General features: G+C 39.5%; 1 protein-coding gene across 2 annotated transcripts; it reads right to left on the bottom strand.

Moving 5' to 3' along the window:
* Nucleotides 1-12: 12 nt before the first annotated feature.
* eva1ba (eva-1 homolog Ba (C. elegans)) lies at nt 13-15547 on the bottom strand. Of its 2 annotated transcripts, XM_085423483.1 has the most exons (5): nt 15181-15547; nt 14993-15070; nt 5491-5644; nt 4273-4365; nt 13-4189 (listed from the first exon to the last, which is right to left on the bottom strand). In XM_085423483.1, exons 4-5 carry the CDS (start codon nt 4337-4339, stop codon nt 3762-3764), a joined length of 495 nt encoding a protein of 164 aa, XP_085279609.1. In that variant the 5' UTR covers nt 4340-4365; nt 5491-5644; nt 14993-15070; nt 15181-15547; the 3' UTR covers nt 13-3761. The 2 variants fall into 2 exon arrangements, with proteins under 2 accessions (XP_085279609.1, XP_085279610.1); XM_085423484.1 differs by lacking the exon at nt 14993-15070.
* Between the last annotated feature and the right edge of the window lie 1099 nt (nt 15548-16646).

The raw sequence follows: 16646 nt of genomic DNA, 5'->3' as shown, positions 1-16646 counted from the left end.
TCATCAGTGGATGCAGAACACATGGGAGGAAAATTACTGAGAAATTATTACACCCATCGCAGGAACAGCTTTGGACAATGCAGTCTTCACAACATGCTAATGGTAGTGTCTCTGTGAAGAGCATATATGAACAATACCTGGAGCTATTTAGGAATCAAGCTCTGAAACTCTCGTGGAAACAAAAAAATATTGTTAATCATGCCCATTATTGATGTGTTCCTTTATGGACAAACAGTAAAACAAAGAGTCTGCTGACAGTGCAGAAACCTTTCATAGGATATCTAAAAACAATAATGTCCTCTCTGTGAAGAACTGCATGTGATTTAAATGTTTATAGAAGGTAAGTTCTTCTTACACCAGAGATACACAAATAAAGTGGAATATCTGCACAGATACTTTATTCCTTCGTCTTAGATGGTGAACTCTGTACAGTGTACAGTAACACTGGTGGAATTTAAACTCTGTAGAGAGCACTGAAAATGGAGTAGTGAAAAAGTTATCAGAGCCCAAAGGTCACACACACACACAAAAAAAAATTCCCAAGTTAAATTTAGAAATAATGAAAGATGTTGACAAAGAAAGCGAGACAGATGCTGAAACAAATCTGGATTTGTACAGCTTGTACAGATTTGTGATCTAAGCTTAAAAGGAACATTGTATTCTGATTCTCGGCTCAGCTATTTTTTACTTTGGAACCGTGAAGCTTTGCACAATTAAAAAGCACGTCATTTCATAATGCCTGCTCTATAGCCCCTTAGTTGAGCCATCGCCTGAAACAGCAGTAACATTAGCTCCAGTAAGTGTCTTTAAACATCCCGTCCTCCCTAGAAGCCCACTTCCTACTGAGTGTCCAGCTTCCAGAAGCCAAGTAAAGGGCAGGTCAGTGCTTATGAGCACCACCTCCCCCTCTCGAAGACCAAACTGTAAACCTATTATCATATTTTTCCTCATTGTTTAATCGTAAATTAAAGACGTCACCTTTAATGAGGTATCCATACAGATATATTTTCTTATTGTTTAAACTTTGAAGTCAAATAAGTTCAGTTATGGCTTTGGTTACTAGATTTCAATCATGTTGATGTTGACTTAACTTTACCTATGTAAAAAATACACATATATATGTTGGAACTAATTGCCCTAAGCAAAATGAAAATGACACTGTTCACAATATTTAGTCGTGACTCTAGTAAAATATATTTTTTGGACTCTTAAAAGGACTGCACACAATCAAAGCTACTAATTTCTCTAAGCCACTGACCACAGGAGAACCTTTTCCAAGACCTCAACACAGAAGATGCTATCAGAAATCGGAGACCCGAAGGCAAACCTGAGCCCTATCTGGTCCTGCAGCACAAGGACCAGACCGGCTTCAGGGTGCCCAAAAAAAGGAATATTATTGCCTTACAATGATGTGTATTTTAGTGCATACTAACCCTCTCTATGGATTTACAGATGTGTCAAGAATTCATGCTAACATTTATTGTAAATCACCAAACCGCTGAAGGGTGACTTGTGATAATATTCAACACAAACACACCACCAGTGTGGACAATTCATCAATGTTCTGTAAGTCTTTACTGGCAACCAAACATTGTTCCAAGCTATAAACTCACATGGAACAGATTTATTACACTAATACACAGAGTTGATATTGGACATCTAAGCTCTGAAATTCAGAGCAGCTGAGCTGTGGGAGTGATGATAGCACGTCTCTGAAGACCACATTAGAAACAGAGTCTGACTTTAGTCATTATGTGAAGCGTTTGGGGCCATTACCCTGCACGAGACCACAGATGGAATTAGGCTGCCAAGTAAGCACCTTGTGTGCATGAGCCATGCTAATGGCCTCTGTGGTCAGCTCTAAACAAAACACCTTCAACATACAACCTAGTCCAGAGAAACTGGGCAATGAGTGCAGCAGAAGGTTGCAAGTGTCATCGTTGGATTAAATTCAATTTCATTTTCACTAATAACTGGCTAATAACTACATCCAAGTTTACAGCAGTGACCCAGACTTGGAGGGAGCTATGGGAGACCCTCTCCACCACAGGAGGCATCCAAAACTAATTCATCCATTAACACTGCCATTATTTTTCTCTAAATCTGAATCAAAAGCACGAAAAAAAAATCATAATGGGCATATGAAACAGTAAAAGCACCAAGAAAGACAATTCAACCATGAGGTCAACAGAATAAGAGAAGAGGTTAGCAGGTTAGCATTGTAGTAGAAAGTAAATTAGGATTGGGTTGCAGGAGAAGAAATTAGCCACGAGCATATAAAAGGTTATCAACCAAAAAATGAGCAGTTTTAGCAGATATTATCAGGCAGCTCTGAAAAAACAGATAAGCAATCAAAAACAAAACAAAAAAAATGCAGGTGAACAGCCTAACAGCTCAGTGCTGCACTAACAAGCTAGCATGTTCACGCAACATCCTAATGCCCATCTTACATATATGGAATAATTTGAAGTTAAACGTGTAAAACCAACAGGTCACATAAGTCGAAAAGATTCATGTTCCAGAGACGCTGAACATGTCAGACAAATCTTAGCACTAGAGGTCTGTGGTGTAGACCACAGAGTTCATGGAACCTGGCCAAGAGCCTTACTCCAACCCTGCTTCAGCTTCGACTGCAAAGGCAGTGGTAACAGGTAGCAGAGTTAGCATGTATTAGACTAAAAAGCTAGCAGGCTACTTAGCTTTATGGAGGGAAACATTAGCTTTTGTAGTTTCCAGATGTCAGCGGATGAAAGAAAACTGTGTTAAAGTGGCCAAGAGCCAAACTGAATAGTTGTATCAAGAACAAATGTGCATCAAGCACTACGGTGATATTGAGAAATAAAAGTGGCAAAAGTGATCTTTCTCCATCTTTATTATTATTATTATTGAAAATATATTTATGGCCCAAAGGTGTAGTGATTCTTGTTGTGTTTTTCTGACATTTTGACATGTTTGCTTATTTTATTTATTTATTTATTTTTTACATGATTAGATCTATTAGATTTGTACACACTGATCAGCCACAGCATTAATATATCAATAGCACTGGATATCATGTTGCAATACTAATGTTCTTCCTGAAAAACTTTGAGGTCTGGATTTTATTTTAAAATTCAGTACCTGTTCCTCCCATCCCAGTAAGCCTTACAAACGTGGTATTTATTCTTCCACATTTCAGAGCTGTTTTAGCAGTGCAGGAAGAACATCAACAATTAGATAGAGTTTCATTTTGAAGCTGATCAGTATATACCTTTGGACTTCAGTATCTGATGTTGTTGAATACACGTATATATGCTCATGAAGTGCTTTGATTTATCCTGCAAATTCATTATCCTATAATGTGAGAATTGTTAGTGGAAATAGTCTTTGTTTAAACAAACAGTTCTTTTTTACTTATTGACACTTTCATTTTTCATTTATTACATACACAAATCTACTTTTCATTTCTGTAATTAAGCACCAAGTTTAATAGACTGATTACTTCAAGTGTCCCATCATTCCCCACATTCACTCCACATCTCTTCCATATGAATTATTCAGTCCTTGAGACCTCCATTGGTTTGGTTAATCAGTCAGATTTATCAATGCTACATAAGAAGTGCAATATCTCAGTCTGCTCTGTCAGAGCTAAGTATGTCAAATATGACTAATATCCAGTCACTTTGTATCTAACGCAGGCTTTCGGGCTTGAGGGACACCAGGCCCACCCAAAAGTCTATGTCTCATTTCCTCAGGGCTCACTTTCCTTAGCCTCATGTTTCTTAGTAGTAATGCACTCTTCCAATAGTTCCCGTTCCTGTCCCCAGGATATCTGGCTGGCCGTTCCTCCAGATCTCTCGGATGATGCGTTCCCTCTCCTCCAGTCGCTGTGCACGCTCCAGCTCTTCGGCTGAAGTAAACACATTCACGCTCAGTGTCCCATCCGACTGGCTGGTGTGATTGCCAACAGAGATTTCTGTGGTGGGCAACGGAACAGTCGCCTCTACATCGTCCACTTCTTCATCTTCATCATCGTCATCACTGTCCTCATCCTCCTCGTTGATGTCCTTTAAGTTTTTTTTCTCAGGAGTGGAGGGGGTAATGGTAGTGCGTGGCTTGCAGGAGATCCGAATCACCAGTAGGCAGAGTGTGAGTATCAAGCCAAAACACACTCCAAGCACAAAGTAAAGGCCAAAACTCTCTGGATTTGCTAAAGAAGGGACAAAAACAAACTGCATTAGATACAGTTAAATGTTGTTAAAAAATGAGAGGCAAATTCACACTGTGGCTTACCTTTGATGTGTGCATAGGCAGCAATGCTGTTACTTAGGAGGTCCATTTCCTTTTTCTTCACATCCATGGTGACTCGGTTTTCTTCTTTTACACCTGTAGCAGACATTTGACACACAATATTTAATCTGACTGCTATAAGATACAAGACACTTAATCAATCAGTTCTCTTCCAGGTGCTTAAAGTCGCTTTTGAAATATCTGCCAGACTTCTTTTCCTCCAGGTTTATATTCTGTGCAGCGCCGGGATGTCAAACCCACTGACCACAACATTCTTCATATGCCTGGTGGGTGGGATGAGGCCTTCGAGTCCCCAACAAAAGCTCCTTTGTGTCACTATTAACTACTAGCTTGATGTGGGATCATCATAATGCATTTGGCACATGGCACTTTGCCTCAGCCATTCTCTCTGAACCATGACAACCCTATATAAATGAGGTCAAGAGTCAATTTCCCAAGTAGCCGCAACGGGCTCCTTCGTGTCAGATGGGACTGTCAGATCGATTTGTAAAGCTCAGAGGAAGCAGCCAGTGCACGGTTGACATTTTTCTAATGTTTAGCCATTGTTTCCTTGACATTTAAGCTGCCTTATCCTCCCATATCCTGTCAGTCAAATGAACTTTGTTGTGCTTCTTCCGCTGCTATGTGCAGCCATAACTTCTGTCACTACCCAAGGATGGCATCATAGAGCTGCACCAAGTTACATAAAAGAGTGCTGGTGACAACAGAAAAAAGACCAGTTCAGAATAACACACATACACACGTTAGCACCATCCCTCTTTAGCATGTGCTTTGTGTTGTGGCTGACTGTGGAAAAAAAAACCATTCTGTTCACGAGATATGATGACGAGCGCTGCAACCATCTCACTCTAACCTGTGTGCGCTCTTCTCTAAGTTAAACCACATGTCACTGTGCCTATAGAGATCATATGGACTCGTTCATATTGCACAAACCACATGTTTATGTTTCCATTTACCTCTAAATTGCACCCAGTGATAATCTCAATGTCTGATCTCTATCATGATGTGACTACCTCAATAATTTATTTAGCATGTGTGCTTACTTGTTGATGGAACTTTTAGTAAAATTCAAGCATGAAACCACACATGTGTAAACCATATGTAATATGGCCCACTAATGAACTTTAAAACACAGCAAACATTCTCTTGTAAAAGTAGAAGTAAACAGAAAGGGGAGTGCAGATAAAGTATAAAACTTACCACAAAAATGAAACTATGGAGCTTCAGTTCCAGTTCATATTGTTCTGAGAAGTTGGAGAACAGATGCAAAATTATCACGCTCCTCTTTTCTCTCTGCTGTTGGATCACGGCTTGTGATCTTTGGTCTTCAGGCTAAATAGTTGATTTGGCCACCCTGAAAAAAAGAGCAAATACACACACAGACACGTCAAGCTATGTTAGAGCCAAACTCAGTGAGGCGTCTGCAATGCAAACAAAGACAGACCTATTGCAGGTTACGTGGTCCAGCAGGAGACCAGAGGCAGACTTTTTGCATTTTTTAGTGCTTAAGTTGTTCCAACACAGAAAAAAAAACACAGGTATGGCCAAGTTGTGCATATTAGTGTCATAAAAGCAACATGAAAAGTAACTTTATTTTTATTTTTTTGCTAAAAGAAAAAGTAAATTTTTTTTTGATGTCTTTAAATACATTTGATTAGATCTTGGGAACTAAATTATTTTGTGATATGAACTTAGTGGGACTTTGTTCTATGACTTGAAGATACTCCACATTTAGACTTTTATGCATAGAAAGCTGGGAACAACATCAGATCCAATTACAAAGATACTAGCAAAATGAGTACTGACAGCTAAAAAATCCCCAAAAACATAGGGTCCCCTTCTGGCTCTGTAGGGAAAAAACACCTATTAGATGTAAAGCTGTCATCAATAGTAAAATACAAGTGAGGTGTTTCCACTCTCCAGCCTCAGGGACCTGTAATGCTGCTCTCTCATTGCAGCATTGTGCAAGGATGACAAAACAGAACATTTTGAACTTTGAACAAGTGACACGAACTTGAGATTTTTCTTTTTGTTTCTAGCACCTTGAACAATAACAATCAATTTTCTATACTTACTAAAAGCCCTATAACATCCTGGGGGTTTTGCGGTTTACATGCCAGGTGCAGAGCTGAGCGCTGTGAAAATGCTGAGCTGTGGAGTTTTTTGACTTGCACCCCTGTTTAGGAAAAAAGATCCTCTGCCAGCAGCAGTTGGTTTAGCAGAGCCTCTGAGCTTTCCAGGGCAGATTTTGATCTTGCTGACTCTTGGCAGATCCTATGCACTTTACACAGTGCCTAACTGAAACAGCACTCGGGGGGGGGGGGGGGGGGGGGCAAGTGACAGAGCGGCCGCTGTGGGAGCATGCTTTCCAGGCTGACCACCTTGAGCCGTACAGGAGGCAGCTGCTCCACGATGCAGTGATAGACCCGTGCACTGTCTTCCAAACAAGCTTCCTGTCTTTATAAAAAGTAGATAAACAAATAATGAACAGATTCATTTCCGATCTCCTGCTGAGGCGAATCCCACTCGATGATAGAATCCACATAATGGAATCTATCATCATTATCCAAGCTGAGCAGAAAAGCACAGACTTTAAATGAAATATTTTGTTTTTGTCCCAGGGGTAATAAAGTAAACGGCTCGGATGACTACAGTCTTTTTAAGCCAAGGTCAAAGCTAATGATTGGGTACCTACAGAACATTAACTGACCTCTACTCACACCGCTATGCAGCAAAACTGAGCTTTAGGATCTTGGCATCTGTTACTGGTGGCTAATGATAACTGGAGAGCTGTTTAAAACCTATTTAAACACTAATTATCCTGGCTTGTTGTTTTGTTGTGTGTTTGTTTTAGTCAAACAAGGAAATTATTAACAGACCTGTTCCTCTGCAGCAGCATGCACTGTATCATGACTCAGTTCTCAGTCATGTTCTCAAAGTGACCCAATCTGTTTTTCTTTTGCAGGTTTTGCACAACCCGAAAGCTTTAAAAAGGAGACCTTCATTATAAGAAAACAGTCATGCTTTGGGGACTTGATGTATCATTTATTTCCATCATGTTTTACTTAAACAGTTGTTAAATTTTTAACAGCCTGGAAAATATTGTGACCCTACTCATCTGGTTCGAGGTGCAGAAAGAGGCATTTCTTTTGAAATTCTACCTTTTTTGGCCCTGTTAAGGTCCAAAAAAGGCAGAATTTCTGAGGGTCTCATACCCTCAGGTCAGAGACTTAGGCTCACCCCGTCTGAGGTCTTCTTCATGTCTCTGAATATTAAATAATCACTCAAATCATCATCATCCTGACATTATTTTCTTTTTTTTCTGTGCGAAACACACAGTCTATATTTTATGTCCTGTTATATCAAAACAGCTATTATTCCAGTAACAAATGGAAAGGGCATCAACTAAATTACCATTCATTTCTGTGCATGTGTGTGTGTGTCACTCAGCAATGAGCTGTTTGTGTCAGATCACTGCAGAAGCCAAGATAAACACATCATGACGTTGTGGCCTGAGAAGAGGTCAGGCGCTATTTTTGACCCGGCATTGTTTGCTTTGGTTTAGAAGAAATAGCTGAGTGGAGGACCAGCTACAAAATGTTATGCAGTGTGATATTTTTGCTGTTGTGGTGATAACCACAACTGCTCTTCCTTCCCACAAGGTTTATCCCTTTCCACAGAGGCAACATCCAGGGCAAAGCCTTTCCTCTGCTTCATTGTCTTAGATAAGTAGGTTGAGACAGAATAGACTGGGCTGTTTACTGTACACAGATGTCAGCTGAGCAGTTTATCAGGTGGCTCCTTAGATGGGCAGCTTTCCAAGGCAAAGGTCTGTCACAGAATAGACGCACTTTTCCCCTTGGATAGTTCACCAGTTACAGTAGTTTCATAAACCATCCAACCATATTGCTCCTTTTCCACAATGAAAAAGTCAAAGTTGTAACTCTTCAGTGGAATTTACGCGAGGAGTCAAGCCACATTTGATTTATACACAGAACATGAAAAGGTCAGATTACACAAGGAAGCCTGTCTGTGTTATTTCCGCATTGTAATGACACACACACTGAACCACAGAAGAAAATAAATATTTTTAATACCTCCAATTTCTTTGCAGCTGCAATGATTCCTAGCACAACAGACAGTGTGTCTGTGGTTTGCCTGGGATGAAACTTCACAAAATGAAAATGCCCAGATCTACATGCACACACAGACTCTCTCTAGTAGCCAAGATCACAAAAGGTGCTGTTACACAGCAAAGTCTCCAGTGTTAAATTAACACTTTTGACAGTGTTATATGTTTAAAAGTAACCTAGTCAGTTTTGAAGATTAACAAAGACTAGCACTGAGCAGTGCTGATTTTCTAACACTGGAAAATAACTCAAAATGTTAGAAATATTCCAGTGTTAGAAAATCAGCACTGCTCAGTGTTAGTCTTTGTTAATCTTCAAAACTGACCAGGTTACGTTTAAACATATAACACTGTCAAAAGTGTTAATTTAACACTCAACAGTGTTGTATTTAACACTCAGAGGTGTGGACCCATATAGACACTCTCCAGTGTTAATTTAACACTGGAGATTTTGCTGTGTAGGATTTATAGCATCTTTTTTTGGTCTTAATTATGCTCTTATTCTGTAGCTGCCGATAGAAAAAAAAAACCTCTAAATGATTCACAACATCAAACAAACGCATTATTTCCAGCTTTCAGATCTCATTCTGAAACCGTGCAAGTTCCTGTAAAAAGAAAAAAAAAGATTTACTGAATCATAGCTTCGTTTTGGCTCACATGCCAAAGAATGTGAAACTGTATCACAAAAATATCTGCTGAATGTATGTGCACACCATTTATCAGACACCTGTAATCAAGCCAGCGAACCGTCTCCAAGCACTCAAACATAATGGAATTTCAAGTTCTCCGCAAAACAGCAGAAGTGCAGTAGATTACTTTCCACTTGGTAAATAGAAACATTGTCCAAACCAAGATCTCTGTCAACTGTGTCTGTGAAAGCATTCATGGATGTCCACAGGGTGAAGGGTAATTTCTTCTGGAAGTGCCTGTAAGTTTTCTTCAGACGGCGGAGGGTTGCACAGAGCTGCATTTCTGGAGAAAGTAAAAGTACATTTCTTCCAAGTTACTCTTGACACCAACATCTTGGATTTCAAGCTATGATTTCTGTCAGTTCTGCTACCCCGTTGTGAAAGCTTGACAGGAAGGTTGTTCCATTTGGAAACAAAAAATTCACAAGGGTAACATCAGGAAAGATGCAGAAACCCAGGCTGAACATGAGCAGACACAGCTTGGAGAGTTTGAGAGTGTTTGATCAGGCGTAGTATTTATCAGCAAAAAACAATCAAATAAAGCCAAATTTTTATGCTAGATAACTTTTAGAAAAATATTGAAAGGACAGAGATATGGTATTCTTTAACCATTAATCCACCTGAGGGTTGTGGGAGGGCTGGAACCTAGCCTAGCTGTCATGGGGCAAGCGACAAGGTACAAACTGCCAAACTATCACGGGGCTAACATCCAAAGACGGACAATCAGTAATGCTCACAGTCACACCAATTTAGTATAACCAGTTAACTTAACAAGCTTGTCTTTGAACTGTAGAAGGAAGCTGGAATACTGAGGGAAGGTGCACTCCACACAGAGGGGTGTAGCTGGCCAGCAGATCTGAACCACTGCTCTTAAAATGCTTCTTAAAAGCCAAACGGTTAGAAAAATGATCAAACAGTTAATAACTAAATCAAGTATTTTTTTAAATTAATGATATGTTTCTTTCCACCATTTATTTAAACAGAGAGTGGTTAACGTAACTTCTCAGAAAAAGATGTGTTTTAGGAAGAGCTTTAACATGCAAATAAGATTAAAAAAAAAAGCTTTTTGGGGCTGACAGTGGAAATGAGAGTTGAAAATATAAAGTATACCTGCTGTCTTGTCCTGGCTCTTTTGCCCATTTAGAATCACACTGATTACAAAAGCAGATGAAGTTTTCGCTGTTATCACAGACCAGCAGGATTTCAAACTTCCCATGAATTTAAGTGCCTGTGGGGCTTCAAACCACATTTGCAGGTGAAGAGTATGAGCATCGTCCAAAGCGAATGAGAGGTCCTCGAGTGCAGGTTGTCTCATTACCTCAAGTTTCCAAGGTCAGCATTTATTTCCAGCCTCAGCTCAAGAAAAGGTTGATGAGCACAGTGAAAGCTTTGTCTGCTGATGACTGAAGATTGTTTTGCCAATATGAACATGAAGACTTTCAGTTTTCAAGAACTACTACAAGAACCCAACCACTCCCAGTAGTTTGACAGAACATGATTAAATCATCGAGAAAAAAAAATTACCCATGTAACATTCACGGTTGGTAAAAACAAACAGAATTTCAATCATATTTGACCCCATTCTGAACTACTCACCCTAGCTACAGCCAGCTGCAAAGACAAACAGCATAGCAAATTTAAAAGTCAGGACATGCCCAGCTTTTATCAAGTTTCCTCTTGAGACTCTTAGAGAGTCTTGAATGTCTTGAATATCTTTTAGTGTTGGATATGATGCTGAAAAAGACCTTTGGTTTTTATGCGTTGATGGCTCTGGGCACTGGGTACTGTATTTTACATAAGCCTAATGAACAACAGCTTTTCTTTCAAGGACAAACCCTTTTCCAGGAGTGAACACAAACTCCCGGCAGTATTGTCAGCCAATTATTTTACAACAGATATTTAGCTTTCAACAACAGTTAGGTTAGGAATTCACTGTCCAACGTGATGGCAGTGGTAGACTCAGGGCAAAGCATCTCTTGCCCTGATTAATTCCTTTCCATCTTCATGTCATGAAGAAGTGAACCTCAGTGTACTGCTCGCCCTGTGGAGAATATGTTTTGTGGGTTATGGCAGGTAATGGGAGGGTAATAGAGATGCAGGACTGAGCTTGGGGTTAGAGCAAGTGGTTAATAGCACCCAGATGTGTTCCTGATATGAGGGAGAGAGAGAATGCTTTGCTATGTAAATCAGGGAGAGATTTCCCATGCTCCTTCTTAATACTGACGTCATCAAGGTATAAGTCAAATAGCTGATGGCAGTAGGGAATCCAATTTATGACAACCATTGTGTGTTGTGCTGAAAAGGTTTATTTATATATTCGTGTGTGTACAGTTTTTTCTTATAGGTTGTTTGAGTAATTCCTGGATGTTTAGATCGATTCATTTGAGCGTTCCTCTACAATTCCCTAAATTACTTTGGGCTTTAGATCAGCACAAATTGAAATCTCCAAAAATAGAGACATGATCTCATTGTTTTCATTGATCTTGGCCATCATCCAGCAAGCAAGCCAGCACCACATACTGTATCAATTACATGGACCCTACGGATTACTCTGTGACACAAAACACGTGTTTGCCCTTTCCATGATTGGGCCCATACAGCTCGCTGTAGGCTATCCACAAATATGTTGCAGTTCCAGTAGATTTGGGGAGTTTCGAAGTGTTGCTCTGGCAGGACTGAGTTTGTGTAGTGAAAGTGAAGGCTGCTTGTATGACTATTTTAGGGGCTGTTGAGGTAGTGGCTCCTACTGACTTCTTTTAGTAACCAGTAGCAATTAGAAAAACAGCGCTGTCATCTGTTATGGTTAACTCTTAGATCATGATAGTGTCATATTTTTACAATAGAGATGTGAGGAGGTGCTTAGAGCACAGATCATAGCATAGCTTAAAAATGATAGTTTATAAGATGGCATGGTGCTCTAAAACTAATCCTTTCAATTTTCTGGGTTTATTTACAGCAAGACAAAAATAAAAATGTGACATGGCTTTTGCTGACAGTGCTTTTGTTGTCACTTGAGCTAATTTTATGTGTTCTTGTAGGGTGCAAATATTACTTAACATAATAGCCAAGTTATTGTTGATTGTTATATCTGCGGAATAATGCCTTGAGTTTGGGCCTAAATAACATTCATTCAGCTCTTGTCATTGTTTCAAACAGCAAATGTACTAAATATTGCAGCCTAAGCAAAAATATGCCCACCACACATTTATGCATGCTCAAGCACATTTTTTCAACGTGTGTCTTTTCCTGCATGCCCCTCTTCTTCCAGTATGTGTGTGTCCAGCTGCAAATATGTCTCAGCATACATGTATCCAAGATAGGAGTGTAAGCTTAGGTAAACCCACTGGACTTAACATGTCAACCATCCACTGAAATCTAAAGACCAGACTGTCTAGGCCAGTGGGGCTCCCGCTAGAAGACAATAAGCCCTGAGTCCTGGAAGGCATCACCGGCTAGTTGAAGCTTTGCTAAACATAGTTTTGGAGACACCTCATTTATCAAACTCATATTTGTCAGTGACCTAAAATATATATATTTTTTATGTGTTAGCTATCACCTTTTGACCAAGGCCATATAACTGTTAAACAAAACCGCTGTTAAAAGTGCAGTAATTAAATCTGTATACATATATGAGTGTGTTAAAAGGGCGTTAAGGTGAAACCAGCTGCTGCTTGATGAATGACATGATTTTGGAGCTGTGTTTTTACCTGATGAAAAACTAGACAAGTGATAAACACTCACCATTTTTCCCACATTTTCAACCCTGGTAACAACAGTTAGCGGCTATAATAAAACCACCAGCACTAACAGTTAAAAGGAGAAGGCCTGCTGTTTAAATGGAGCACTTTGTTTTGGGGCTGGGTGTTGTTCAGAGAGATCTGCTGATGATCATCTGATCCTGCATGACTTCATATCCTAGCTTAAATATGCCCCATGAAACCATTATCACAGCATCTTCACTGTAAATAAACCATTTTTTGGCAAAGCATTTTTTTCCCCATGCAGTGGTTATCAAAGGCACTCTGACCTTAGGACAAACATATGCTGTACATCCAGATATGAAACAAACCACTGCAAGTTTAACTTTAAACCCAACTCACCTAAAAAGATGTCAGCGACAATCAATGTGAAATTAAAAAGTGATGCACAAGACAACTACCGTATTTCCATTGCATGGAATGTTAAAGTTGGAACAAGCTGAAAATACTCCAAGGAATAAATGTAGGTAAAGTGGTTCATTGGTGTTGGCTGACATTTTTTCATTTACTTTCTTTGACATTCCCATCTTTTGTAACTTTTGTTTGGGACAATTTGCAATACTGAGCAACCAACAGTGAACTCCTGATTCAGCATTTTTCCATCTGTCCAAGTTATGTCCAAGGGACATAAGAGGCACACTAAATGCATATGCATTAAGATCTAATTCGCTTAATTCATGCACTGATGGAAAATTACCTCATTGCTCTTACTTCAATTTTTAGTATAATTGTTCTCTCCCAAAGCCAAGAACTGGAAACATGAAGTTTGATGCGGTGGTCTACACATGGGACTTTGAGAATGTTTACTGGGATGCTTTTGTGATAACAATGCATTGTTCACATTTGATAAAACAGCACTGTTGCCCAATTTTGAGTCCTGCTAAATCAGCCAAATGTATGTACACACTATACCTCTGCAGGGCTTCAATAGCATTACATCATTACAGGCTATTTGTTCATGTGTAAACATAAATTACAAAGAGTAACGATAATATATCTAGCTGCCTATATTAGCCCTTCTCTTGCACTGGGTTTGTTTATGAATGCTATCCATTGGGCTAAGTTCTTTTGACTTATCCTGGCTTTGTGTGGATTGAAACTTTCTGCAAACAGATTGGTACCATGGGACTTTAGACAAGCAAATCAAGTCAGAATCTGACCTTTCACCTCTGAGTAAATGGAGAGAGTTACCAACCATCCTCAGGACAGATAAGACAGGCCAACTGACAAGTGAGTCAACTGGGTTTTGGAAAAAGAAAAGTCTGCTAGTATGAATAGCTTGGAGAGGTCATGCAGAAGTCAAGTCTTGATAATCAGGCTCCAAGGGGTCATTTAACCCTGTTACATGCTCTTCCTATGGGAGATTATCTGATTGAATGTGGGAGGCTACAGTGCAAGCAGTCCACTCAGATAGTGTGAATAAAAAGACACTGGAGAGCAGCTCCAGCCTCCACCCATCAGCGCTCTTCTCTCTGATAAGAGGTGCTAACCACAATCATCCAGCAGAAAGCTAGAACTAATGGAAATGAGGCATATGGTCAGCTGCTGTTGACCATGATCTTCTCTTAGTGCTTATGCAAAAAAAAAAAAAAGGAAAAGAAAAACTGACAGATGAATAGAGCCATACGCACCATGTGTGCCCTGCTTTTAAAATTCTCTCACCTCTCTTATTTTACTGTAAGAATCTGCTCTTTTGTGGCCTTAAAAACACAACAAAACAGCAACAGGATGTTTGCTTATATTGAACCTTTTATTAGACAACTATCTAGTGGCTTTAAGTTTAGAAATGATGTGCAGAGGCACAGGAAATCCAGCTCTTCTGTCCTGTCTGAACTGGTGCTGCATCAGCTCTTCTTAGATCTGTTACAAGCTAAAAACACTTTAACTCAGCTCTGATGCACTGACACGGCAGATGAGGATCCAGCTTAGTTCGAGACAGTAGATTGTAGTAGAACAACGTGTTTTTATGTAAAAAAGATGCCAGGTGCTTAAAAGGTTTGAAGAATGTATTCACACTGCTGTTACTAAAACTCAGTCACTTCACTCAAGCTTCTCTAAACCTTTGAACACAGTTAATCAAAACAGAAACAACTGCAGATAAGCTGCTTTTTCTTGTAAAAACTTACCAGACTCGCTGTGATGAAGACCAGATATCAGACTTTGTAGCACAGGAAGGTTTTCCCAAGACCAAGCATCTCTCTAAACTAAAACAAATTAAATCTCAGACTCTCTCTAATACAGGAAAGAGTTCATTTTAAAAAAAAATAGTGTTCGTGATTCACAGGAGTTTCTATGATATGAATGTTAAACTCACCCGTCACTCTTGAGAGAAGCTGTTCAGTCCTCGCAGAAAGCAAACTGCAAATCTTAATCTTCCTTCCCTCCAAATTTTGAATTAGAGAAAAGGAAAAAAAGAGCACGGCATTAAAAGCAGCCTTGACTGTTGCTCTGTTGCTGCTGTGGTCAAGTCCTGAAGGGAGCGTGTGTTTGCCTGAGTATGTGTACAGGGTCTGGGGAAGAGGTGGTAACTTCCTCTGAAAGTTGGAGACGGAGCGAGTAACAGAGTTCTCTCTCTCCCGGTTCCAATCTACAAGCAGGAAAAGCTGTCACACTATCCCTCTTTCAGATGAAAAAAAGAAAGAAAGAGGAACAGCCAAAAAAGGGCAAGCTCCAAGAAGAGGGGAGGGAGGAAAGCTGTGGTGTGTGTAGTGTGGTGAGGGTGTGTAGGAGCACTGGAGAGCGGGGGTTCCCTCTGTTGTTGAGAAAACAGGCAAAACGCAACTCCAGGAATATTAGCCCAAGTTTTTCCATGCAGTTTGACAAGAAACGAAACAATATGTTACATGGTGTAAGAACTGCTGTTTTGTGGCTTTGCACTTTTTCACCCACGCATCTAAACGTTTAATGGGTGTTGTGAATAGCTTCAGGAAAATGCTGGATTACAAATCCTAGTCTTCTTTCCCTCCAAGCTATTTCTTTAAAAGAACATTTTCTTTTATGAGGAATGAGATCAGTTCTGCTCTCAAGTGTGTTGATAGAAAACTTTGTGCAGGCCGCCGGTTTGTTTTGTGTAGTTTAAAGACTGTAAGGGAACAGCAGCTACCTGGATCTGTCACGTCTGAGTAATCTGCTTAATAACTGACATTTGAAAATGTCAAGTTGCATTGCTATGGAGAGAATACATGCTGAAATTGTTTGTTGCGGTGAATTCTAGTTCTCAGTGTATGCCTCTCAATCTCAAGAGAATAACCAAGAATACACAACATGCAATTTTTGTGCTCTAATTTTTGCACATATTAAATAAAACATGTTAATTAGTAACCTTTAGAGATGTTAGCAGACAGACCCAGGATTCCTAATTCCCCTTGTTTATACTGTTAATGCTCATATAACCTGTAGCTTAATTATATTTAATGCATATATGCGAATGCCCTTGATCTTCTATACTAAATAGAAAGTAAGTGCATCTTTCAGAATGTTAAAATCTACTTTGAAAATAAAGTTTCAAATAACTTTACATTAATTCTATCCCAGGCTTGTAGGGCTGGTACATGCAGCTTAAGTAAAGTAAGCTGCATGTACCAGCTTACTTAAAAAAAAAAAAAAAAAAAAGTAAAGTAAGCTAAAGCTTCCATTGGCTTTATTTTGACAAAAACTGATGTGGCTCAGTGTACTTACGATGCAATGACAAAGCTTAATGTTGATTTATAATTCAAAATGTGTGTTTTTGATGAGTATTTGTAACTTAAAGGAGTCGTGTTACGAGATAGTGCGACTGGT

Source organism: Rhamphochromis longiceps, linkage group LG11, assembly GCF_057381845.1.
Source record: "Rhamphochromis longiceps isolate RC_006_pf linkage group LG11, R_longiceps_female_GT1.1, whole genome shotgun sequence".
Lineage (NCBI taxonomy): Eukaryota > Metazoa > Chordata > Actinopteri > Cichliformes > Cichlidae > Rhamphochromis > Rhamphochromis longiceps.
Note: the sequence above shows the minus strand (reverse complement) of the source record. Positions and strands in the feature narration are given on the sequence as shown.